The sequence below is a fragment of the Salminus brasiliensis genome, chromosome 23 (genome assembly GCF_030463535.1).
Source record: "Salminus brasiliensis chromosome 23, fSalBra1.hap2, whole genome shotgun sequence".
Taxonomy (NCBI): Eukaryota; Metazoa; Chordata; class Actinopteri; order Characiformes; family Bryconidae; genus Salminus; species Salminus brasiliensis.
In genome coordinates, this window is record NC_132900.1 from 6,232,987 (window position 1) to 6,260,420 (window position 27,434).

The window sequence follows — 27,434 nt, forward strand, 5'->3', positions numbered from 1 at the left end:
AGTCCCTTTTTCCACTTTAAAATCTTCAGTTACATGGAAACCATGTATGGAGCCCCTAAGGTGACATGGAGGTTGTTTATATTAAGGTGTGGCCAAAAAATAATATACTGAAGCTACAAGATAACATATTGAGGCCATAAAATAATGTATCATTGTGTGGCCTCAATATATTATCTAGAGGTCTCAATATAAGATAAGATAGTCCTTTATTAGTCCCGCAGTGGGGAAATTCTCAATTATTTTATATTATCTTGGGTCTCAATTTATTATCTCAATGTCTAAATATCTTATCTTGTGGGCTTGTATCTCAAGGTCCCAATATTTTATCTCAAAGTCTTAATATATTATCTTGAGGCTTTAATATATTATCTCAAAGTTTCAATGTCTTTTCTTGTGGCCTCTACATTATCTTGAGGCCTCCATATATTATCTTGAGATCTTAATATATTATGTCGAGGTCTAAATTTCTTATCTTGTGGCTTCAATATATTATCTCATGGTGATAGTACATTATCTCAAGGCCTCAATATATTTCTTGAGTTCTTAATATGTTATCTTGAGGCTTCAACATAATATCTTATTAATATAAAAGTCTCAGTATCTTATCATGTGACCTCAACATTATCTCAAGGTCTCGATATACTATCTTGTGGCTGCAGTATATTATTTTGTGCCCTTAGTATATTATTTAATGGTCTCAATATGTTATTTTGTGTTCTCAGTATATTATCTTCTGGCCACACCTTATCGGAAAAACAACCACCATGCCACCTTAGGACCTCTGTAGCTATCTTTCCCCAGTGCTACAGTTCTTATTCGCCAGCTTCTTGATCAAAGCTTTACTGTGCCTGTGCAGTAACAACCTAACTGCGGCATCATTTACGGTGGACTGGAACTTTTGAATAAGAAGCAAACCTCATCAGCTCCACCTCACAACCTGAGGCTAACCCTTCAACTTTGGACATTTCCAGCACCCCTGAAAGGAACAGGAACCTCCAAACAACCTTTATCTCCTTTTCGTTTTCCTTGCAACCTTCCATAGTTCTGAAATTCTTGTCTTCCAATAAAAAAAAAGACAATGGGTGGAAAATCAGGAAGCATGCTAGCGCGATACAGCGCAACAACACAAAGATGGCGAAGCAACAAGAGAAAAGGGGAACAGTATAAAGCTTCAAGTCACGATATTTCCAAAACTATTATTTAGCAATATTCATTATCTTTAGGTATCAGTACTATCACTGTTTCATAACATAGCCTTTACATTAAAGTTTTTGAGGTATATCAGAATTTTCATTGTCAACACATGCCTGCCAGATTGTACCACTAGAGGACACGTGATCGGTGGAGAATTGGATGGGATTGGCCAGATGCTTATGAATGGGGTTAAATGAGGCATGTGATTGGCAGATCACCGAAACCTAATACATTGAACTCAGGCCATTCAGGTCATTCAAATGTGTGCATCGTTTCAACGTCCTAATACATACCATTCATCAACACAGGTGTGTCTCTCAGTCCGTTCACTATTGCCTGAACAGCTGTGTTGATGTGGAAATGATGATGGACACATTTCAGTTGTAATGCATTACCATTTCACCTCTGAGGCTTCTACACACACATACACACTCCTCTAATACTGTAAGTCACACAAAAATATCTCTGGTAGGAGTGTGTATATGCGCGTGTGTATGTGTATGTGTGTGCGTGTCAGTGCATTGGGAGCAATCTAACACTCCTGATCTGATCTGAGCACTGTTCAGATGGTTAGAAAAAGAGCATCTAAATAAAGCCATAAATATGTGTGTATGTAAATAATTCAATAAGTAAATAAATAGAAAATGAACTAGAGCATCTCATACAAAAACAAAGTGCTTCTTCATCAGGATGGAAAGTGAGGCCTTGTAGCTGTCGTCTCTGCTACTAGCACACAAGAATGATGCTGTTATGCTAAGTCTGTGTGTGTGTGTGTGTGTGTGCATGTGTGTATTTGTGTGTGTGTGTGTGTGTGTGTGTGCGTGTGTCCAGAGCAATCCCACCCGTGGTTGAAGGAAAAAGGCACTCAACATGTACTGCATAGGGGCCACCTCCTTCACCGTGGCATAATGCAGTCTGACTGCTCTGTATGAGTGTGAGTGTGAGTGTGTATGTGAGTGAGTGTATGTGTGTATGTATGCATTTGTGTGTATGTGAATCTGTCTGAGAGAAAAATTCACGCCAGTTGTCGCTACATTAATCACACTGGTGTACATGAGAGTGTATGTGTGTGTGTGTGGTATAAAACAACACATGGAGATGGATTGAAAGGAATGGAGTGTATGATCTGGTAGAACTGGCAGGCTGAAGTATCTTTGGTATCAGTGGCTGTGTCACATGTGCCACTATTGTTCTGTGAGGTAGCCGCACTGGTTCTCACTACAAACGATGTGTGTGTGTGTGTTCAGATTTTTTTTTCACATTTTTGCTTCACATTTGACTCTGAAACAACATTGTTTAAGAACCTTGCTTTAAAAAAAAAACACACCTCTAAACCTCTCCGGCTCTGGACGTGGGTGTGTATGACCGCCAGCTTCGTTGCGGTCTCCTTGTTTGATGCTACAAATGTACATTTGGCTGTTTTTTTTCTCCACAGTCACGTCACACACCAGTTCCAGGTTCCAGAGCTGTTCTCCAGCGTCCAGCTTGATGACATCAACCTGGAGGGTTTCGCATGCAGCCTTTGATTGACCGAGAACCTCTTTCCACACCAAAGCCATCTTAGAGGCCCTCGGATTCAGGCCAGGGAGAAGAACCAGGACCATGATGGTGATGATGGTGATGATCCCACACCTGAACCATGTCTGAGAAAGGTCCAGTTCAAAAGCCGGAGAGGTTAAAGTTCAGAGGCCGCTCCAGTTGGGAGTCTAATGGTTTTGGTGAAGGTCGTCCAGTTCCAGTATGCACAACAACCCTTATTTTCTCTCTCTGGCTGCGGTTGTCTCTGATTGCTCCCGTAGCTTTGTCTTCCTCAGAGCGTTCGCTTCTGCTCTGTCTTCGTCTTCGCAAATTCATTAACAAGGTGCTTCTTTACTTGTAGTTTATGCACAACAGAGCACAAAGAGTTACATTTAATAGAAACTTTGTGTCTATGGTACTAATTACCCGCATCGTTATTATAGAGGAAAAAGACAGAAAGAGGTCGGGGAGAGGTGGGGAAAGGGACAGGGGGGGTATAGAGAGGTTAGGTTGGAAAGGGGTTAAGAAGAAAGAGGAAGGAGGACAGAAGAAATACAGAGGAGTATTTACATTTCATTTGCAGGAGCTTGTGGAGTGGTTTTGGAGCTTTTGTAACCTTGTGGAGCTATTTCACCACATTTGATGTCAGGAATGAGTGGTCTTCACCAATCATCATATTGGTTTTGCATGATTTGTCGGTTTTAAATCTGGCACGGACCACCGTACCTTACAGAATGGAGGGAGGGAAGAGAGGGATTTGGAAAGTGTTGCGGCTCGGAGCCGCTCCACCCTCCATGATTATCATTAAGGCATCTGTCATTGGCACTCAATCATACAGTGACATTTTACCTTTTACTTTTGGCCACTAGACACTGCCTTCCTCCAAGCTCTGGAGAAAGCAAGCAGCAGCTGTACTCTACCCTACTCCCTTTGAGTAATGATTGTTTCTTCTTCTTCTTTTTTTTTTTTTTTTTTAAATATCTTTGGTAAATGAAAATACCTTTGGATATAAACATCGGACCTCATGCAAAAATAACGAGGAAATCAAACGTTACAGAAAAAGGTAAGCATTACAGGGCGATCACCGGATGGCATGGCACTCAGAAGTTTTGCTTGGCCCCCTAAACACTCGTGGAATTATGAGATGGCAATGGTTTCGAGAACATAAACACTTCAGAGGTCAAAGCTGTGTTCGTCCAGTAGGTGGCACCATTGCTCTGTGCATTAGGAGCGCTCTGGCTGGCCCCCATGGGCTAAAATGATTCTAAGGGGGCCAACGTAGAGGACTGATTGATTCTTCCCATCCCTTTCTTATTGTGCTGAAGCAAGAGCATGGAGCCACGCTGGCAGTATGGGTGGGGGGTGAGGGACAGAAAAACGTGGCCTGAGAATTTGGACGTCTGGCACGTCTGAGGCATATGATTGTGACGCGCAACCTCCATGTTCATTTGTCTAAATTCTCACAGCCAGTCACCATCAAAAAGCACAAATTCATAAGAAACCAAAAGCCGATTGGAAGGTGGCTATGATAATGCTAACTGGAATGAGCTAAGCAGTGAAGTTAGCAGTGAAGCCTCGGGACAAGCCTTTTGAGGAAAAACCTTGTTGTTGTTTTTTTTGGTTAAAGCTCTTTCACCTCACTGATTACAGAACAAAGTAAGGGGAATGTGCTGGGACACTTATTGCCATCTCTTCCTTATTCGTTCCTAACTTGTTTAAAGACAAAGGTCCTGGAACACGAGTTCAACGTAAAAGACCAACTGTAGGAACGAAGGACGGTTAGAACCGAAGGCTTAAGGCTTAAATATCAAGCCTAGCAACCTTCAGACCAGGCCTTAGGCCTTCTTTGGGCAAATGACAACTAAACGACGTATGCCATATTGAAAACAAAACCTCGGTTGGTTGCATCATAAAGTGAACCAACCAGATAAATGAAGACATAAACCACAGGCTAAAAGACCAGAGCATGCCTGCAGACCCTCTTATCACTGGTCGTAGGGCAGCTTGTGTCTAAGTAGAGGCATCCAGTATTGGCCATGCCCCGGCCGAGCAGGTTGAGGTTTCTCGAGCTTGGATGGACGAACGCCAGATGTGAACTTGTTACCACTGCAGCCACCACTGGTCTAGATGCGCTGGAGTGGGTCAAGGCTCCGACCAGCGGCAGGCGCAGTGGGCCAGGCGCTCAGGCCTTAGAGAAGGTGGTGGCGGAGGTGCCCGGCTGGCCTGGGCTGCCATTGGCCTCGTCGTGCCAGCGGTCCACGCAGCGGCGGCGGGCGTTCATGAAGAAGTTGCTGACGGTGGAGAGCTCCAGGCCCAGCTGCTGCGAGATGGTGATCTGCATCTCCTTGCTCGGCCGCTTGTTCTCCTTGAAGATGGCGATGAGTGTGCGCCGCTGCAGGTCGGTGAAGACCAGTCGCTGCTTTTTGGGTGCCAGGCTGCGGTCCTTGTGCTGCTCCTGCTCCTTCCTCTTGCAGGCTGCACGGCCAGTAGAGAGAAAGAGAGAGAGAGAGAGAGTCAAAACTAATGTTCACACATATGCCACTGAAGTGTGTATATGGCAGTGTAGAATCCTCAAATACTCAAAGCAGGAGTGGGAGTTTTCTGTTTACCAAATAAGACAGTAATCAAACATACAATGGAATTTCCACTTGCTTTGGAGGTCAGTTCTTTTCTTTAATAACACAAAGTTGGTGATGGAAATGTATGATTTAATAGGCCTGAAGCAAACCTAGTAAACAGGTGCAGTTGCTGTCCATGGTATCTGGGCTGGCCTACTTTTTCTCAGCACTGTCCTTTTCACCCATCATTGCTCCCTAGCAGCTCAATGTAGAGTCATGTCACAAACTGAGCACTGACAGTGCCCTACCTAGGTAAATAACTTGGTTATGAGGATTTTTTTTATTTGATTATGATGATTTTTTAAATAGTCCATTATAATGCACTAGGAGGGCACTACAGAAAGCTACAACAGTCAACATGCATTGGACATAACACTGCATTTTACTTCCATACCATTTTCACTTGATGTTGGGGGGGTTTGTGGGAGGGGAAGACAGAAATAATATAACTGGTTAAGATTACTTTCCTGCCGACTGGTGTAAGCCAATGCAATCAGAAATCGGCCTCAAACTGCATTGATTACGTTACCCCTGATTGACTTGCTTACATGATTCCTGAGTATTCCATATAATAAGTGTCATCATGGGATTGAACAGCATTTTGGGTGGGGGGGGGGTGTTTACATATGATTTTTACCAAAATACGTATCACGTCTTTGCCTTTGTTTATTGAACATTAAAGATAAACATATGTTCACTTATGTGTGAGGATTTCAAATGTGTGTGTGTGTGTGTCTTTAATACGAAGAGGCTATCCTCAGGGACTCAGGGTCGGAGAACCCTCGAGCAAAATCCACTCTCCTTCTCCAAGCTGTTTGCAGTCATTCAGCGGATTTACATTCATGTACAAGTGCTGGCTTTCAACCACACAGACCACACTACATACAAGATGCTACCATATGGCTGTAGACCGAGCCAGATTGCCTATAAACCACAGCAGTGGAAGACACAGACAATAAAGCTATACGCTGTGGTCGTTCGCTTTTACAGACCTGTTGTTAGTTCAATTTTCAGTCAAACGGGCTGACTCTGTTATTTTACACTGAAGATTGATTAAAAATGCAGGTTTCTGAAAGGCCCTTTTTGCTTTTGCACTAGTAAACAGGCCAGACTGTACATTTGTGCACAAATTTGCACCATTTAATGTATTTTATGGTATGTTTTTTATTTACTTGTTTATTAAACTGTAAAATCTACATGCTGTTTATGATTAAGGCTTTATGGTTTAAGGTTTATGATTAGAGCTAAAATATTAATATTCCCTGCTCAAAACATAAACGTCTGCAGTGTATCTGCATCATATCCTTATAAACAGATAAAAAAGGGGCCCAAACACATCTGTCTGTCTCTCATTCTCTCTCACTTACACTTACATACACACACACACACACTTAGCTGCCTCTGTGTGTGTGTGTGTGTTGCAGTGAGGGTTCCCCCTGTGAGATTGTGCTGAGAGTGTGAAAGCCAGGCCCTGGCGCTGTATGTCTAATTACAGAGAGCCATGAGCCGATCGATTTCTCCTACACAGTCAAATCTGTTTACTGCTGCCATCTAAAGCAACTGCACGCTCATCCATCATTTTCATATACCACTGCACATCACACACACACACACACAATGACACAAAGACATACACACATTTAAACTGTCTGCACAACATGGCTTCAACAAGATCACCCTTTCAACACACACAAACATATATATATATATATAAACTTATATATATATATATATGTGTGTGTGTGTGTGTGTGTGTACTACATATAGAATATATTTATGGAGTTACACTGCTGTTAGTATATTGTGAGATATTTATATATATTTATAGATACACACACACACACACACACACACACACACACACACATATATATATATATATATATATATATATATATATATATATATATATATATATATATAAAAGCAGTATTATATATAAAGTACCACAGGAGTGTAACTGTAGGCCATAATGAGTCGTGGCTATTCTCTGACCTATATTTAGAGCTCTTTTGTCCGTTTGTGTCTCGGTTTTTTGGTATCGAGCGCGAGACTGTAGCGCGTTTCTCTCGTTCCCACATTCCGCCTCCTGATGTCCCCCCGTTCCGGCGCGGCTCTCGCGCCTCCCCGAGCGCCGCGCGCACTGGGCTCGAGGGATCAATACGGATCGATCGCGCGGGAAGGGGGCCCTGATTACTGGACCACGTGCGCAGGAGAAAACAGAGGAAAATCGATCATTGCAGCTTTTAGGGCAACAGCCGAGCGCAGACAGAAAGAAGAAAGACGCACATTCTGCCTCGTGCATTAGAGACAGCGCCTTGCTGGAGAAGATTTCTATTTTAAAAAACATCTAAAATGTTGAAAACCTCGAGCATCAACCATCGCCATCAACAACGGCTCGAGCCTGCATCCAAACGCTACAGGAGCTTTTAATATCCCTGTTTACTTTCTTCTCCCCCGGTTGTTTTTCAGAAATGCAAACGGGAACGATGGCAAGTGCGTTAATTATCGCTGACTGCGAGCTGAAGCGAGGACACTGGACGTCTGAGAGGAGAACGGCATCAGGCCTAGCTTTCAATACCTCACTCCCCGCGGTCCAATTTCACGCATAACCTATTCTAATCTCCCGGGTCAAACAGCTGTGAGTGAACGCAATACAGTTGTGAAGCGCGTAATGTGTGCAAAGCCTAATTACAGCAAACAGAAGAGCAGCGAACTGCTCGATTTTCTTTGTTTACATGCACACCTGAAACACACACACACACACACACACACACACACACACACACACACAGGCTATATGTAAAATATACGGACATGAGCAAAGCGGTCAGTCACCTTCATAGATCTGAATGTGACCGAATGTATGAAAGGTCACGTTTGAAGCCATAGCTCAGAAATAGCTGCACAGCATCTGCACCCTGAAATACTTCTGATTTAATGTATTAACGTATAGAAATAAATAAATATATATATATACACAAATGCATGTATTATTATAATTATATATTTTTTATTTCCGTATGTGTTTATTTGTGTACTTATGGAAATTAAAATTGTCTCTTTTCTAATGCTTTTATAGGTTTAGGTGGGATTCATTTATACACGACCTCTGTTTTTTGCTCTGCCTTTCTGTAAGACTGGCAAAATTAAATGAGCTCTGTTCTGATTGGTTGCTCTGTCTGCTTCCGCCAGGCTTTTTTTTTTTTTAGCTTCAGTGTGAGTGGGTGGAGCTAAAGCTCCTGAGGGCTGAATTGTGGCGCTTTTATTGGTAAATCGGGCAATCAGGATGTATTTATACACGACCTCTGTTTCTCCTAGAATTAAACAGCAAATTTTGTTTGTTTGTTTGTTTGTTTTTTGCTCTGACTATAAGATAAACGTCCCGATTGGTTGTTCTGTATGCTTTATAGCTTCAGTGAGAGTGGGTGGAGCTAAAGCTCTTGAGGGCTGAATAGGCAGGTGTTTTGTTGTTGTTGTTTTTTTGTTTTGTTTTTTTGTTTTGTTTTTTGAGGGTGGAAAGAAAAATGATATATACATTCATATAGAAAATAAATAAGCAGTTTTACTCTAAGTGCAATATATACACACGTCTACAAAGTGTAATGACAGCACATCGGTGGATCAAACCAATAGTGTAAAAGTCAATCGCAGCTGGTTTCTTCTTTAGTGCTTCTCTAAGCACTCATAGCTAGCCAACCCAACCAGACCCAGCAGAAGAGCAGTGTAGGCTTGGTTCTGTCAGTGGCTGTGGCTGTGCTGCTGTATGAGTCAATATGTTGCTGTCTTCTTCTGACCAGAGCAGAGGAAAGCATGGTCCAAAAATTAGCCATACACCTGGGTTGCACTATGCAGTACTCTGAAGCCTCTGTTGTGCTGCTACGGGGCGTGGCCGGGCCTGTCTTAAAGGATCCACTGATTTTTTTGCAGGTATGACGTTTTTATGGGTTGGCAAACAGTCTGATGCAGTTTTCTAAACACATTTGTTAGACAAGCAGGTAACTGCAGAGTTAGGAGTCTTGGCCAAGGACTTCTATTGGTGTAGTGTAGTGTGCTTGCCCTTGGGTCTGCAACCCTAGTCAGAAGGAAATGGGTGATGTTTCCACTTTACTTTTTGAGTGAGAACAATGTTTTTTGGATATACAAATGTGCTTCAAATGATTCTTTGAGCGATGCCACAGAGGAACCACAGATGGTTCCATAAACAACAATGTTTTGTGATATGTGATATGTACATCAAAAGAAGGTTCTTTGGACCTTTAATTTAGACCATTTGACCTTAAATCCATATAACAAAAGTGGTTCTTCTATGGCATCATTTAAAGAACCATCTGAAGCACCTTTATTTTTAAGAGAGCAACATCAAGCTATTTTATTCTATCAATAAATAAAAGAAAATTGCAGCATGTTGCTCTGTTCATTACTAGGCTTGCAGTGTATTGGCCACAAAGGTACTTTCAGTACATTCTCATACTTGAACATTGGTAGGATTTGCTGAAGAAGCAAGTTGGCTACTATGAAGTAAATGAGAGCAGCTCTTGGGGGTTCGGTTATTTAAGCTGGCCTACATAAGCCCCTTAAACGCATTCACTCACTGGCTGAAGGTCTCCATCTAACGGAATTTTAGTCTCTCCTGACACCATCTCTTCTTATAGGTTCAATGCTCCACGCGTAAGATCAGATTAATCTGTATGGTACTGTGTAGTATTAAAGCCATTATGGAGGATTTCAGGACAACGCTAAAGGGGTGGATAAAGGCATCAACCAGATTTACAAAGCCTCAGAGGGTGGGTGTGAATGGAGGAACCACCAATGGTGTAGTGATACAGCCTGTTTGGAGAATAGTTTTCATTGCTTTAAGAAGAGCCGTGGTGACGCAAACCTTCTAAGACCATCAGAGGAATGAACCAAAATGAGTTACAAATCCGTGCTCGAGCTTTTAATATCAAAACGGCATCCCAGACTCTCCGGGTTCATGAATGACTGCCAGAAGCCTGGAGTCAAAAAGCCAAAGCAGGTCTCCGTAAACGAGGCCTTCCCTGACACCTGTCCACACACTATATCGGGTTCTCGTCGTTTCTTAATCGTCCTTGTTGTTCCAATTGTTCCGCGTTTTTCCTACAGAACAATATTAGACTCAACATCGATTGACCTGCGCTTTTAAGACCATTTCATGGAGCATTTATTTAATTCAGTCCCCCATGCCAAGCTTTCTCTGGCTCCCAGCTCGAGACTCAATAGTGTGTAATGGAATGAGTGAGTGTTGGCGCTAATATACTGATAATTTAATACATAATGTCTGTTTTCCGTAGCGAGCCATTACTTCCAGCCGTTTTACAATGCCAGCAACATGTTAGCTTATTTGTCTTCCTCTCGACGCAAATTCATTTTAGGGGAATTAAATGCTCACCTGTAATTTCGAGATACTCTCACTCCCCTTTTTCCTCTGTGCGCGCGCGCGCGTGTGCAATGCATCTGAGAAAATAACATTTCAAAAGCTATTTTACTAAACATCAAGGAGAAATCTGGATAAAAATCTGAACTCACACTGCGGGAAATAAATCGATTACGTTTAAAACGTTTTATTTTTACTGCATTAACGTGTGTTGTTGCCATTTATGCTATTATAGCCATACAGCCATTTAATGCTGTACAGTGTTTCCACAAGCTGAAACAAAAAAAAACACACTCACTATAGATCACATTGGCTTATTCTCTCTTTCTCTATATATGTGTGTGTGTGTGTGTGTGTGTGTGTGTGTGTATTTGCATGTGAGCGTGAATATACACAGCACAGTGTGGGCTTCAGAGCTTCAAATGCATTTTAAATACAAAGCAAATCTGGATACAAACGTGTTCACACAGCTCAAAAAAACCCGATTATTATTCAAACGGATTATTTTATCGCATTAACGTTTGTTGCCGTTTATGCTATAATAGCCATGCAGGCATTTAATGCTATATAGTTCCAACGAGCTAAGACACGCAAACACACTCAATACAGAACGTCAGAACGTCATATTTTCTGGGCGTGTGTGGGTGTGTACTTGCATGTGGTGGTTTATATACACATCACAGTTTAGGCACTGGAGACATTTATATTTAAAAGCTATGTTTTTTTGTCCATGACGAAGAAATCGGGATACAACCCTGTGTTCACACAGCTCAAAATAAATCGATTAGTTTAAAAAAAAACTTTTTTACTGATATCATAATCATGCCAACTTAAAATCAAACAACTCTTGAATGTCTGGCAAATAAAAATATCTGTCTCGCAAAATCTCGCATCTTTAAAACGTCAACTTTACAGAAGAAGATAAAAATCTTGATGTTCAATGGAGGTCAATGTAAAAAAATATTGAATTCCAATGCATTTCTATTGGTCCGTTTAGTATGAAAGTCTGACACGGTGTAAAGAACAACTGGCAGATTTGAATTAAGCCAAAAGGTGAAAAACGACAAAAAATGGAGATGCAAGGTTTTTACAAGACAGTGCTGATATTTATTCTCTTAATGAGAAGGTTTAGGTTCAGAGATGTCTCCAATGCAAGCCAACTTGTCCTCTGACTGTTTGCAAACTGCCTTTTAATTGGCAGAGTCTGTTTAATTTCGTAATCCAGTGGTAATCACAGTTATTGATATGTTATCACTAAGATGGATGGAGTTCTCCATGCCTGTGTCCGCGAGCAATATTTTAGGTGCCCGTTCCGTTTTCTGGAAGCTGCGTTTTACCTTTCAGGCTGTTCTCTCGCTGCAATGCCATTTTTCATGAGCTGCTGGGTATTGAAACGTGAACCTTTGGGCTGAACAAATATTCGCCGTTTGTGTTTTCTGGGGCGTGAATGAAAAGCGGTTTAAATTATCTGAACGGAGACCTTAGACCAGCTCGTGCGTAACTGCTCCTGTAAATTATGACTTTCCAGCTTTCCAGAGGGCACTCTTAAAAATAAAGGTGCTACAAAAGGATCTTTGAACGATGCAACAGAATGACCACTTTTGGTTCCATAAAGAACGTATGTTCATAATAAAGAGAGTAGAGATGTGGACACTGAGGAACTGACCTGATGTGTAAGGAGGTGTAGAACCTTTAAATTGGTAAAGAACCTTGACATCAAGTGATGCAGACTTGTAGACCTTTAAAGGGTTCTTCACTCTCATTTATCTCGTACACTGATCTTTGTGGAACCGGGTTCTTCTATGGCATTGCTCAAAGAACCATTCGAAGAACCGTTATTTTTGAGAGTCTCGTTCTATACAACATCGTTCTATATAGAGGTTCTGTGACAAAAAATGAAATAAAGGTGCTTCATATATTTCAAAGGAGTGATGCCATAGGAGAACCACTTTTGCTTCTATGTAAAGAACCATGTTTGTGATAGGTCGGGGTTTATTATTATTCATAATACACACATACACACTCATCTATTACAAACCTGTTTTTTATGGTTCCATAACCATAAGATGTGAGTTGTTCTATAGCCTGCTATACATGCGTGTTACCTAGAACCACATTTTTAAAACATGAAAGGTGCCAAGGGGTTCTTGTTTTCTGAAGAGCCTTTCAGTCTAGCGTTGTTTAAAGGTCCTAAGGAGATATGAACATTAAAGTTTAAAGAACCACCACAAAACGTACCGATTCTGTACCGACTCACAGAACTATCCGTACAAGTTAAGATCTCTAATTTTAAAAGTGTGGGGCAGTTCATGTAAGTCCAGTTGACCACAGATGGGCTGAATCGGTATTGATTCAATACTATAACCGCTGATTCAACCCGGCGAGATACGTTTAATTTTAGACTGTAAGAATCGACTCAGTTCTGTTGAAGTAGTTCAGCAGAGTCAACAAGTAGCCCGGGCCAGGTCCTAAATAATTGACGAGAAATCCCAGCCTTTGAAGGTGTGTGAGCAAAACCAAACGCGTGCGTGCGGTCTGAGTGAGTGTGTGTTGGGGTGATGGAGGCTACGGGGACGGGATCGATCATCTAACCGCACTGTGCGGCACACCGCTCGGCTGGGGATCGATGGTTCCGAGCGGGACTCGTCTTATTTCTGACTAGGGGGGTTAAAAGCGCCCCTCTCACGGTCCACTGCTGACGAGAAATTGCTGTGGCTATTCCACTTGGTCCAAGCAGGCCTCTGCACACTCCATAAACACGTGTCTGTTAAACAGGGTAATAGAGCTGTTCATCGATAGGCCTGATCGGCCGCGGCACAGAGCCTCATATATCCTTATGTGCTCGACTAATTTTCGTTTGGCCACGTGGAAACGTATCGTGCGTAATATCAGAACTGTCATTTTAGGTCGAGGTAGAGGAGGTTCCCTCCTAAAACCAATCAGAACCAATTTCGGGACTAAATAGAAGCATGCCTGTAAGAGAGATGTGTAAGTATGAGGAACCTTTAAAATGTCTAAAGAACCATCACTTGATGTAAAGGTTCTTTAACCATTTAAACCTTCTTTAAACTTCCTAGATAGGACCACCTTGAAGCACCTTTTGAAGAATCGCTTGCTCACATATCTCTACTACAAATATGGTTCTTTATGGAAGCACCTAGAAGCACCCTTTGAAGCCCCTGTTTGAGGAATAACTCAAAGTAAAGGTTAATAACCAATTTACAGGTTCTCCCACATTACAAACAGGGTTCTTTATGAAACCAAAATGGTTCTTCTATGACATCGTTCAAAGAACCTTTTAAGGCACCTTTTATTTTTAAGAGTGTGAAGGTGGTGAGGTGCGCATGGACACGAGAAGGTCCGTCGCAGCTGCAGGCTATCTATGGGTGATCTGAGCACGATGTCAATTTTCTCCATCGATACATCCTCGGACACAACATGGGAGGACAGAGCTCGAGACATTTCGAGTCGATTTTTCATTTTCGTCAAAAACTGAATTTCGCTTGTCGTCATCCCAGAGTCCCCGGATGTGACTGTGAATGGAACTAATGTCTTCATATTAAAGCCTCATTAAAGTGACCAGCAGCACGAGGAAGGTTTGTATGATCTGTAGGTGGAAGATCAAACATAATTAACATTTTTCCTTAAGCAGAATGAATAAAAACCCGTGGCCTTTATTCATGTATAGCATGTGTATATGTGTTAATATATAATACTGATTTATATAAATATATGATATGCCCTGTTATTCACCCGTGCAGCTGTAGGCTGCGTTTGCCGCGTGTCCCGCTGCAGTCAGAGGGTGTAAATATTGGAAGTGTGTATCTGCTTAAAGATCACTGCGTCTCTGAATTCGTCTCTGCACGCTTTCAGATGCACGAGCTTTTGTATTCCCTCCCCGATAAATGAACAGAATATTCCCAAACCTTTATAATAAACAATAAACAATACGGTTTTGTTACAAACTCGTTAAAAAGGTCCCAAAAAGACAAATATCCCAAAACAATCAAAAATGAAAAATGTAGCTTGAATTCGTATCATTTAAAATCAAGTGGATGTAAATTAATCAAATGTATTACGTCACATGTTTGTCAAAAAAAGAAAGCAATCGTGCTGACGTAACATGTCTACATGTCTTAACCTCGTGCGGCCATGTGACACAGTTTCATCAGGAATCGTTTTTCAGTGTAAACTGAAAGCAAAACCTAAAGTACTACCACTAAAAACAACAACAACAACAATAATAATAATAATAATAATAATATTTTTTCTTATAATATTTTGTATTGTAATAAGTTTATGGGAAGCATTATATCGCATGCACGTTAACTGGAGCAACAAACACACTCTGCCTTCGGGCGCGCGCGCACGCAGGAACACATTCACTCATATATATATATATATATATATATATATATAGAGAGAGAGAGAGAGAGAGAGAGAGAGAGAGAGAACCTGTTATACCCATTAACCATTAGAACCATTTAGAACCTTTAGAACAGATGCAGGCAATCATAATCATTTAATGCTTAGTTTTGGGAAAGCTGGTGATGAGTGCACAGTGCTGCACCTGTTAATATTAGTAGTTGCTATGGCATGCGGCCTCCCCTGTAATTGGATATGAGCGAGTGTGGGAACATGCAGAGTGAGCTTGGCCTTTGGAGGATGGTTGTAATAGAAGCTGAACATTCCTATAGTTCAGGTCAGGGCCAGTTCCTCTGTGTCCACTACGTTTCCTAACTGGTCTCCAAAATCAATTGCTCAGTGGACAAACATCTGACAAGCCAGATCTATCCCTACCAGCTCAATTAAATGCCATTCATAGACAGATTGATTGATCTAGAAGCCAAGGAGCAAAGGATCTATAACAGATCTTATATTAATCCCACATTACACTATTAGAGGCCTTTACTAGATCCTTTAGTGGATGCAAGGCACTGCATGCATGGGGATGCTCTTTTTTTACATCCCAAAATTCGTACAGTACTTGCAATTGTTGACTGGTGAAGTTTTTTGGTGAAGCTATTATTTGTTTGATTAACCCCATAAACACTAAGGGTCTATAGTTTCATATTAGTTAGTTTAGGGGTCCTAAAGATTAGGCCTTTACTAATCATGCATAGATAGTACAAAACTTTGGGGGTCCTGTGTTCTGGACTGAAGACCACAATTTTAGAACTGAACTGAAAGCAGGCATGAATTGCTCTTTTTTTGTTTCTTATACAGTCTATAGCATTTGCTTTGTATGTCATATTCAGCCCCAGTCGCATTCTCTCTAATTCTGTATCCCGTCATCCATCAATACTCCTTTTCTAGGGCTAGATCATTACATATAACCAATACGTTACATGGCATTCAAGGCTGTTTTCATTCATGTTGTGTTTATGATATATTTTCCATTCATTCCTGAAAATGGCATCTTGTTTTCTACCTTGTTTTCCAAAGCCAAGTATTCTAACCTTTTGTGAGTCAAGAGAATACAGGGTTTGAACCCATTGTCTACAAACGAGTCAAATATATATAGTTATCGAAATGATTTTAAGCCATTCCTTGTGCCGTTGACTTTGGATCTTGGATTACGAATTGGTTTTGCAAGACAACAGACTTTCAGCCACCCTCAGTGTTCATGCAGGGATTTGTTGTTGCTGAAATGATTTAGCTTGACTCTCAGAACTCACAAAAAAACCTTTATCCTATGTTGTGGTTCTTTTAAATCTTTACAGTTTAAAGTTCTATACACATTGAAAAGTTACATTCTTTAAGTCAGGAACTATTTAGGAACCTTTTGTCTTAGAACTGTGGTGTTAGGTGTGTTAGGTTTTAGGATTAAAGAACCTCAAGATAAGGGCAATGTTCTATACACAGAGTTTCCCCAATTTCACATTGGTTAAGTCAAGAACCTTCATTTTTGGAACTGAAATCTTAGGTCTGATAGGGTTTAAAGCAACAGTATGTAGTATTTTACATTAAAATAGCAGCTTCAAAATCACTATGATGCTCCAGAGAATTGTAATAGTGAGAAGAACGTCTCTATCTTTGCTACTCCGGGCTCGGCACTCTGCTAACTGCACTATGTAACTCTGGTTAAGCAAACAGGACAACATTTACTATAGAACTGTAAACCGCTGTGTGACCTGAGTCATATTAGTGTTCAATGATGGTTCAGTATCTTTCAGCTTGCAGAGAAATGCAAGTGTAAACCACAAAAACGTTCTATAGGAGTGGCTCAAAGCCTTTAAAATGAAAAGACCTTTGAATTAGGTCATGTTTTTTATGTTTCTAGAAGAAGATAGGTCTATAATGGTTTTGTAACCCTGATTTTTCCTAGAACTGAATATCCAGCTGAATTTTTAGGGAACAATTCAAAACCCTTCAATATTAGAACTGAGATGTTAGGGCCGAAACTTGGCTCCGGGTGGGCTGGGTCCATCCAAATGGGTTGAATGATTTTCTAACTGAATGTGAACAAATGCAGACGAATGGTTTAAAACGTAAGCAGCCTATGAAAGGACAGTTCCTCACCTTGCTGGCAGACAGTCATTCAGACAGGTAGTTTAATTTAGCGTAGTCGTCTGGAAATGCTGTTGTCAGCTAAAATATTTTTAGATCCTCCATTCTTAATGTGAAACTCACAATAAAAAAATATTACCATCCTTTCTACAATCCTTTCTATATTAGACAGTAAGTTGCTATTGACCCCTTTTCCCCACAGCGGAGAATGAAGGCCAATGCAGATAAGAAAAAAGCACCGCTGTCTAGCTCCATGATATATTGATTACTGCAGCATTGCTATACATATAGTAGCACAAATATATTCATGTTTTGATATATATATATATATATATATATATATATATATATATATATATGTATGTATATTAATAAAAAAAAGTCTTAGAAACAACATAGAAACAACCTTGATTCATTTCCTTTAATCATGATCACACATTGTTCGGAGCTGCTGCTTTCTAATAATATGAACCAAGCTATACCTGACTATTCATTCATCTATAATGTAGGCCTTTATTACATTTATCAGTGTGAATTTAACGACAAGCCTTATAGGCCTGTTTTATAGTAATTCTATTTACCAGTATATATTTGGCTGTGGAACTTACAAGCTTTAGCTATGTTCAATATATTTACCCGTATGTATGTGGCTGGCTTTTATTATTGGTTTATATTTACGGTATGTATTTCACCATGGAAATGCTAGGATTTGAATATTGTTATTATATTTACCAGTATGTATTTGACTATAGAACTTCTATTCCTTTGTTTTCTTTATTATATTTAGCTGTCTGTATTTGGCCGTGGACCTTACAAGCTTCTAGTATCTTCATAATATTTACCAGTATGTATTTAACTGTGGAACTTATAGCCCTTTATTTTCTTTATTATCTCAACCAGTACGCATTTAGCTGGGATCCTTATCGGCCTGTATTATCTTTATGATATACACCAGGTATGTATTTGACTGTGGAACCTTTAGTCCTTTATTGTCTTTTTTATATTTGCCAGTATGTATCTGGCGTTGGACCTTTCAAATGGAATCTGTTCTTTTGTCTGTGTCTGCTGTTTTTTTGTGTAGTGTGTGTGATGTGGTGTGGGGTGTGTGTGTGTGTATGGAATGTGTGTGTGTTGCAGAAACAGCTCTGTTGGTGGGATAGTATTGTGAGCAGTGGGCCCTGCTTGGCTGACTGCTGCTGCTGGCTGTTCTGTGTGTGCGTCTGTATATGTGTGTGTGTGTGTGTGTGTGTGTGTCTCTGCTTGGCTAGCTGCTGCTGGTGGGAGCCCCAGAGATGGAGGGAGAGAGCAGGGGAAAGGAAATCAATACAGATTCAGCGCAAGTCAGATAAGCCTTAACAATGTATAGCGCAGGCACACTCTATAACCCGATCACATACAAACTCACACACTCACGCACATACAACACACATCCTCACAACACGGCCCCACACATGTACTTTCACACTCATGCCGTAACACACATTTAGACGAACGCTCTCCGTCTCACTTGCTTTCGCACATACATGAAGGGACATGAAATGAAGTGGGCCCGCACTGACATACCATCACACGCATCACACAGGCTCATGTACATTTGGCATGCACAGGCACACGCACATGCACAAACGCACATAACCCTATGACCCTGCCCGTTCTGCCTGAACACAATGCACACACACACACACACACACACACACACACAGACACACGGCTCTCTTCAACCTTCAAATATCAAATGATCACAACCTTGGATTGCATTGGAGTGTATTTTGCTGACAAGAACAAAATGATAATCAGTGGGGCATGCAAATGAGAAGGCGCCATGGCTGTGGCTGAGAATTTTACTCTGCTATTGAGTATGTCTAAAGGCTCGTATATAGGCTACACTGCACATACATAAGCTTTCATTCGGTTTCAGGGGTCTTTCTGTGACCCCTTGTACAATTGTCCCCAGCAATCAACAAAGCTAACTCTGAAACTGTATGACCTCCAAGTACACTAGCATTACGGCATTACCATTATACTATGGAATACTATATACAGAGTTCGCCCTGCTGTTGTTGGAGTAACTGTCTCTACTGTCCAGGGAAGAAGGTTTCTACCACATTTTGAGAACTTTGCTTTGAAGAAATGATTGCATTCAGCCACAAAAGCATTGGTAAAATCAGGATGTTGGATGATTACCACCCCATCTCATCCCCAACGCCCCATCTCATCCCAGAAGTATTGGATGGAGCACAACCGTCATTCCAGAGAATAATTCCACTTCCACTGCTCCACAGCTCAGTGCCGGGTGGCTTTATACCCCTCTATCCCACACCGGCCATTAGGCTGCATTGTGCCAATAGGTTCATGTTTATTATCTGCATAAAAGAGTCCTATTCTATTGGCAGTACTTCTCTACAGGGACTAGACAATCTGTGTGTGTGAATTTGCATATCAGCAATGTGTACAACTTGAAGTAGCTGAACACATTCATGAGAAGGGGTGTCCACAAACATCTGGGCATACAGTGTATGTTCAAATATAAATGTCCAAAAGTTTGTAGACACATACCCTGGATCAACTGATTAATATTTTCTCGAGGGTATTAAAGGGGCCTTGTTATGAAAGACTGTATTTCTCTCCTCACTGGAATCTGTTCATATATGGGAAGTAAGTTTCATTACTTTTGTGATGTCACAAAAAAATCCAGTTTACTAATAGCCACATATTTAGCCTACGGATGTTTAGCCCCACCCATTCACACAGACACTGACTGCCTTCTGAATGAGGCACAATTCAGAGCAGCCAATACATGGGTCTTAAAAGCACAGTAAAAAATTAACAGCCTGTGTATTTGTAAGCGATAACCTGCAATTACTTCCTGTTTAATGAATTATTTAATAATTGTTACATAATGTCACACTTATCATGTGTATTTTTTTAAACTCTGCAAAATATATGTATATATTTTTTTTTGTGATGTGATTTACATATTTCTGCCTACAGAAGTTTAGGCCCACCATTTCATCCAGATGGTGTAATGGGTGTATAATCGGTCTGCCATGCTTTCTAAATTAGGCACAATTTAGCACTGCCAATCAGAGCAGAGTTTTTTTCAATATATTAAAAGTACATTTTAAAAAGCAGCCTGTGAGGGATGAGGAGTGATCTTGATCATCATGATCATGATCATCAAATGAATTACCCCCACAAATATCATAACTGGACCCAACTGGAAAACAATAAAACCCCCTCTGTCTTCACTCTTTACACAAGGTGTTGGAACATGAGCTTTGGGAATCTGACGGCATTCAGCTACAAGAGCGTTATTGAGGTCAGGTACTGAGGTTAGATGATTAGTTTTGGTTCACAAACACCTCACTGACTCATCTCAAAGGTATGGATGATGATCCTTCACTCCAGAGAAAGCAGTTCCTCTGCTGAACAACTAAATGCCAGGAGGCTTTATCCCCTAGTATTTGAGCATGGTGAGCTCATGGTAGGCTCATGCATGGCTCTTCCAGTGCATCCTGTTATGTCAGCAAAGGGTACCTCTTAACTAGCTGGATGGTGCGTCTGGACACTTTGTGAAGGAAATCAAGCAACCACAAGTTCAGTCGTGCCACACAAAGACATGATGCTATTTGGTAGCCACTTGTTCCCATTTAGCATTAGCCATGTTAGCATGTTTGCATGAGCCATTCCCTTTAAAGCAGTCTCTAAAACATTCACCACACGTTTTTACTTTGCTTACCGAGAAGCTGACTCGGTTACAACAGCCACAAACCCTCGCGCCCACAACCCCCCACCCCCTCCTCCCCTCCCTGCCTTCCCCCTCGCGCTTATCAATTATTAACGGCAGAATCGATCATTTCAGCAGCTCGCCTCAATCCGCTGCTTTTCACAAAGTCAAATCTCTCCCACCCTCAATCAATCGCAGCTCGCCGCCGTCTGCTTTTATCTCACATAACACACATTTTCTGCGTGTTTTCATTTTTTTCCCCCAGACTTTGTCTTTGCTTTAAAGCATATTTACATTCGCTTCCACAGTTTGGAGGAGATGAGAGCAGAAACCAAATCGTATTTGCTATTCTTTTGAATTTTTGAACAGCCCCCCTGTACGCGGTGCTGGTTTGAACGTACAGTAGGCCTGCCTCTTACTCTGGCTTCTCACTTGAAGCTATTTGAAAAGTGGGTCATCAGAGACTCCTTTGTTTTCTGTTTGATGATATTTCAACTTACAAATGCAGTATTTCGCCTACTAGTTAGACTGTTTAAAGCCGTCTGTTTCCATTTGCACCTGCGAGGTGATGAGGTTTCAAACCAGCACCAGTGAGGAATCTACAGCCCAGACAGAAATCTACCCTAAAGCCCAAAGCGGGAATCTAGGCCTCGGGTGGCCCAGCAGTCTGAGTCTGAGATTACTGATAGAGAACTCCTTAAAATAGTTTTGTAGCACTTCATGTTATTCGAATGCCTCTGTTGGAGGTCTAGCTGCTTCAGAGATTTCTACATTTCAGGGCATTGTAATTCAGAGCAAATCTCCTCAATAATCTAACATCAGTCTTCACGCTTATCCCCTTAACTCCCCAAGGCTCATTACACACTAAGGTGTATTACTCAGTAACTACAGGGACTTCTGTACAAACTGGTGGGGTTATTCTTTAGTACTAGGAGTTTGTAATAACACTTACCGCGCCTGCTGGTGGGCCATAGGCTTTTTAGCAGTTTAAAGAGCAGTCCCACCAATTTTACACAATTTCTGTATAATTAAACTAAAGGTTCAATACATTCTAGAGTTTTAAACATTATATTCTAGTCAGAATTGTTCACAGTGGTGGTGATAGGAACCAGGTATCTCAAATCTTTAATTGGTTTAAAAGCCACATCTCAGAAAGCTATTAAACAAGTTCGCTATTAATGCCTTGCCTGTTTCCTGGGATAGGGTACATGCAGGACCTTGTCAGGCAAAATACCCTCCAGAAATAAACCCCCTTTTTTTAGCTTCATCAACATTACATTACATACATAGCTTGTATCTCCTAAAGGGCAACTTTACATGAGAAGGAAAAAAAACTTTTCAATTTTCAATGCAAGTCAAAACAAAAAGTTTGGATTCTGGGTCATTTTGGAGCATTTCTATTGGGTCATTCATCGTGAAATGTTGCCAACAGTATAAAAACAACTGCCAGATTTACATTATGTCAAAAAGTGAACAACAATAAAAATGGAGATGCAAGGTTTTTGCATGACAGCGAGGATATACATATCTCTGGGTATAAGACTGGGTATCTAGGTTCACTGGTCATTTTGGATAGGAAATCAAATTGGCATATTTGTATCATAGTCATAAGGAACCCTGGTTCCTCTCATCACCACTGTAAGGAAATCCAAGTAGGCCAAGTATCTACGCTAACCCATTTTACAGCAAACCTCTCTGAATGTTTATGGTTATATTTCAGTTATGTCAAATGTTGGAAAATGAAAGTGCGCAATGCCCACCCTTGGTTCCTCCAAGAGCCTTTCAATAAATGTATGAGCCTGAAGAACCTTCTTTAACCTTCTTAAAGTTGAAAGAACCTCCAGATAGTGTATCTACAGTTTCTACACCAATTACTTTTCTCCTAGAACAACGCCCCCAAGCCATCAAGGAACCATCAAGGAACTTCACTCTCAGTTCTGTAGCCTCTACTGTCTCTACATACTGTACACTTTCTCTACGTTATGCAGGATTGGTAAGTATTTCCACATGACTTGCATCAAAACACTGGTCTCAAATGGACAATTATGCTGTAAACTGAAGACACTGGTCAGACATTGGGCCTAATTGCTAGACGACTGCTAGACTTGGTCTCTCTACTGCTGTGGTCTTGGGCTATATTGAGTCTCGCACATCTGCACTACTCTACATCCTCGCGTCTGGCACAGCTCACACCCTTCCACTGGAACACAAACACATTTGCACGCTCGCATTAATGGCTCTCACGCACACCGCAGCCCAGACGTCTGGGCTGAACTCGCAACTCGATCAGCAAACTTGGTCTCAGAATTGCACACTGCTGTTGTTCACTGGAGCTTTCACTCGGCCGTTAGCTAGATTTCTCTCTCGTAGGCATCCTTTTACGACATCAGCCATTTTGCGCCATCTCCAGTGACCACTGAAATACCAGGGGGACTGTGCTTTCGTTTTTTTGTTGTTGTTTTTTTTGAGGGGGGGGGGGTGAATTTACTGCACCAACAAATCTTATTCAGTAGTACTGTGGCAGTCGTAATGGATGGTGGGTCATCTTTTTGTGATGTGCTGCAGACAGAGAAAGAGGGAGAGAAGAGCAGAAGAGAAGAGAAGAGCAGAAAAGAAGAGAAGAGAAGAGAAGAGAAGAGAAGAGAGGAAAGGGGGGATGGGAGGCTATGTTATTGATCTCTCATACGTGCAAAGCCAGGCAAACATATGAGAATGACAAAGCCGCAGAAGCAGCAGAAGCAGTAGTAATGGCGCTGTGTGGCAAAGCAGAAGCAGCCAGCGATTTTCGCCCACTGCTGACTCTTGCTTTCTCGTCCAACTTACATTTAATTATGAGATTTCCTGAGATGAGCAATTCCATGTGCTTGCTTCACTGAAGCCATTATCTTAGCACTTGTTATTTGTGGAGAAATGGCAAGTCCACAGATCTCACATTTTACATTTTACAATTTACTGCCAATTCCACTGTTTTATACACAGGCCACATAACTACACCAATGAAGCCTTATGTCTACATGTAGTAGAGCAGTCTCCACCACAGCACCAGTTGAGATAAAGGTCATTGTGGTTCTCTTACAATCTCTTACAATGTGCTGACTGTCTGTGCAATCTGGTTAATTCATAAGACTTTCAATTCTTAAGCAACTGTACCTGTTAAGCGTTCGGTACAAATTATCCGATAGCTACTATGAAAAATATGGAAAAATATAGTTAACCATGGTTAATTGGCCCAAATCCTTTCCATTTATTTAATTGAACTTTTTTGCTTACTGTGCCTTTAAAAACTAATATATGTTAATGAGCCCTGTTTTGATTGGCTGCTCTGTTCTTTTAGCCCTCATTCAGAAAACAACCTAGGCTGAAACACTCCTTGTAGCTTCAGTGTGTGTGGGCAGGGCCAAACCTCTGTAGTCAAAAGAAGTGAACAAGAAAAAGCAACCCACACCTGATATATTTGCTATGAGCTTCAGTGCGAGTGAGCTGGACTAATCTGCTATTGGCTGAATAGGCAAATATTTTGTGACATCACAATACCAGAGCTGTTTTTTTTACAGCTTAGTTACCATACGTAGACTGTATATACTGGGGAGTGACCAATTTTAAACCCTTAACTGTACATATATCAAACTCTTACTTTTAAAAAAGTCTCTATTTGCCTTCAATGTATTATATGGTCAATTAAAATGAGCAATATTTGACAAATGTTCAGGTACAAATACAAACTACCTTACAATACTAAATCTGTTGACGTGTGTATATGTCAATTGACCATATGGTGAGGTTGAAAAAACCCTGGAGTACTCCTCTAAGACCTTAAATTGTGTTGTCATGACATCTACAGGCAACGTGTATCACACCACACCCAGCCATACTGCTTATCATTATGAATGTCCACTAGAAGAACACCTATGGTTTGACCTTACTTGGTATAAGTGTGGGTCTGATTGCTTCAAATCATAGGCCTCCTACCCTGCTCATTATAAGGATTACCACCGGCTCTGATCAACGGTGAAGCAGCTGTGAGGCATAAAGAGAGTTCTTGCTGGGATTTTCTTAATTAAATGCTACAAGCCACTTGACTTTGGCCTACATTCACTTCACGGTTATAACCCTACTTGTTGTGTCCGTGTTCCTGTTATCTGGAGTGCACTTGGAATATCTCAGCTAAGCCTCTCTGAGCTATATGGCCTCTTGTGCAGAAGCGCTGTGCTTCACAAAAGGGCCACAGTTCCTATAATTTCCTGATGCTCTTCTCACACTAGTTTTCTTGAGAGGTAGATGAACAGTTTGAGCATCCATAGCCAAATTTGCAGGCCTAATGTTATGCTGTAGGTTGGCTGTAACTTTATTTCTTTTGCTATATACCAGAGCACAGTGCGCTAAGTGGTAGATACACTCTTTGAAAAATAAAAGGCTACAAAGAGTTACCATGTAAGAATCATATTTGCTTCCACGAGGAACCATTTTGGTAAAATAGATTTTAAAGGTGTAACCACTTAGACTTGATGTGTAAGCCCACACTGCAGTTCTTTACTCTTATACCTACACAGCTGTCAAATTTAACATCAGTTTCATAGGTCCTAAAATAGAACCCTGGGGGAATCCATGCTAAACAAAGCAGTTACCAAACAACTCACAATAGTTTCTGCGTCAGGATTAAAAACTAAATACTAAACCTAGGGTTCAATGGGTTAACAATAAGCCAGTTTTTGCCAATTTAAAGCTTCTTTACACACAAAAATGCTTCTTCCATGACATTGCTTAAACAACTTGTCAACTTTGTATAACCGTTATTTTCTAGGGTGTACTCTGTAATACTTGGCCTAGCATAGGTAGAGAAATAGTTGCAGTTCCCTCTATCAAAAGGAGCACTTAGATGACTTAAGATTTGACCTTGCTGTCATATTTCCGACCAATCTAAAGGAACATACTAAAGACAGTTTTCTTGGCGTCCGAATCGCCAGTTGACCAGGGAGTTATTCAATAGTTCTAGTCTAAATGGTCGATCGCTGTCATCCACTTCATCTTGAGGGAATATAGAGAAAACAACACCATAAGAAACCCACTGAGATTCAGCATGGGGTCTTAGCAAACAGGCTCTCACTCTTTCACACCGTCACACTTCTCACCATTTGGACATGTAGCCTGGGGAGCACGGAGTCAAGCCGTTCAAAGCATTGGCAGAGAACAAGATGTTTGGGTTGCATGTAGTTCCGGCTTGTCAATCGGGAGCACACATCTAGATATATCTAGATTCTGGAGAGTTTTAGCTTATATATATATTTCAATTGCGGATTACTTTACATGTGGTGAGGTGAGATTTGCTGGTGTAAGTTAAGCCTGATACTGGCAAGCAGACTTCATTCAATCCCTTGGTGGAACTGTATTGGATTCAGGCCTCGCTGAACGTCTAGGAATCCAGACAGTTCAGGCTGAGACTACACTCTTAAAAATAAAGTTGCGATACCATCATGAAGTGAAATGGCAGAAGAACCACTTTAGAACCACTTTGCCTGAACAACCTTTCCCCAGATGGTCCGTCAAAGAGCTGTTTGGGGTTTTTTTTTAGTAAATGAGGCTTTCAGAAGTTTGAAGAACCTTCTACATAATATAGTACATAATAGGTGTCATTAAGGGTTCTATAAGCAATGTCATAAAAGAACCAGTTTCGGCTAAACAATCCTGTTTCATAAAGAGATGTGTTAGTGTGAAGAACCTTTGAAAGGTTTAGAGAACCTTCTCATAATCTGATGGTTCTCTACACCAGTAGAGATCCTTCTTGGCATCTTTACATTTGAGTTTTTCAAAAATGATAGTTTTAGGGAACCAAAAGTAATTGTTCTGTCTGCAAAGAACTTATTTGGCACCTACATTGCTAAGGGCGTTCTGTAGCAATTTACTAAGAATTGTACATCCAAGCCAAGAACTAATTAGGAACCTTTATCTTCAAGAGTACAGGCAGACCTTGATAACTGACTTCTCCACTGCAATCTTATAATTTCTCCATAATTTTTCTTGCATCTTTTCAGACTTCTGTTATTCAAAACCAAGGCAATCATTACAGAAGAACGAAAGGAGGGGGAAGTGAGAGAGAGAGAAAGAGACAGAGAGAGAGTGTCTTGACTGTGCTGAGAAGCAATTAATCACGGCTGCCGAGCTATCCATTAGGCATTCAAATGTGCACAGATTGGACGTGTGTCCACTTGCAGGTCACTAATGCTGCCCTCCCTAACCACGAGGCCGCTGCCTCCCTGTCTCAGGGGGTCTGGGCGATGGGGAATCCATACTGCCTCCAAAAAGCAAAGAGAAGGAAACTTTAGTGGTGCATCGATTGGGATCATAATAAATTTGATATGATAACCTGGACTGTATAAAGGGAAGTATTTAATCTGAGCTCACCTCAACTGAGACTAAGACAAAGTTTTATTCATGCTGAAGCCTCGAAGGAATGTAATTACTACCAACAGGACAA

General features: G+C 41.0%; 1 protein-coding gene across 2 annotated transcripts in view; it reads right to left on the bottom strand.

The window, feature by feature from the left end:
- Positions 1-4,591: 4,591 nt before the first annotated feature.
- onecut3b (one cut homeobox 3b) overlaps positions 4,592-27,434 on the bottom strand; it is a 32,460-nt gene continuing 9,617 nt past the window's right edge. For both annotated transcript variants that reach the window (XM_072668909.1, XM_072668908.1), the window contains one exon: positions 4,592-5,187. In XM_072668909.1, the coding sequence (XP_072525010.1) occupies positions 4,895-5,187 (293 nt within the window). In that variant the 3' untranslated portion in view covers positions 4,592-4,894. The remainder of the gene's footprint in view (positions 5,188-27,434) is intronic.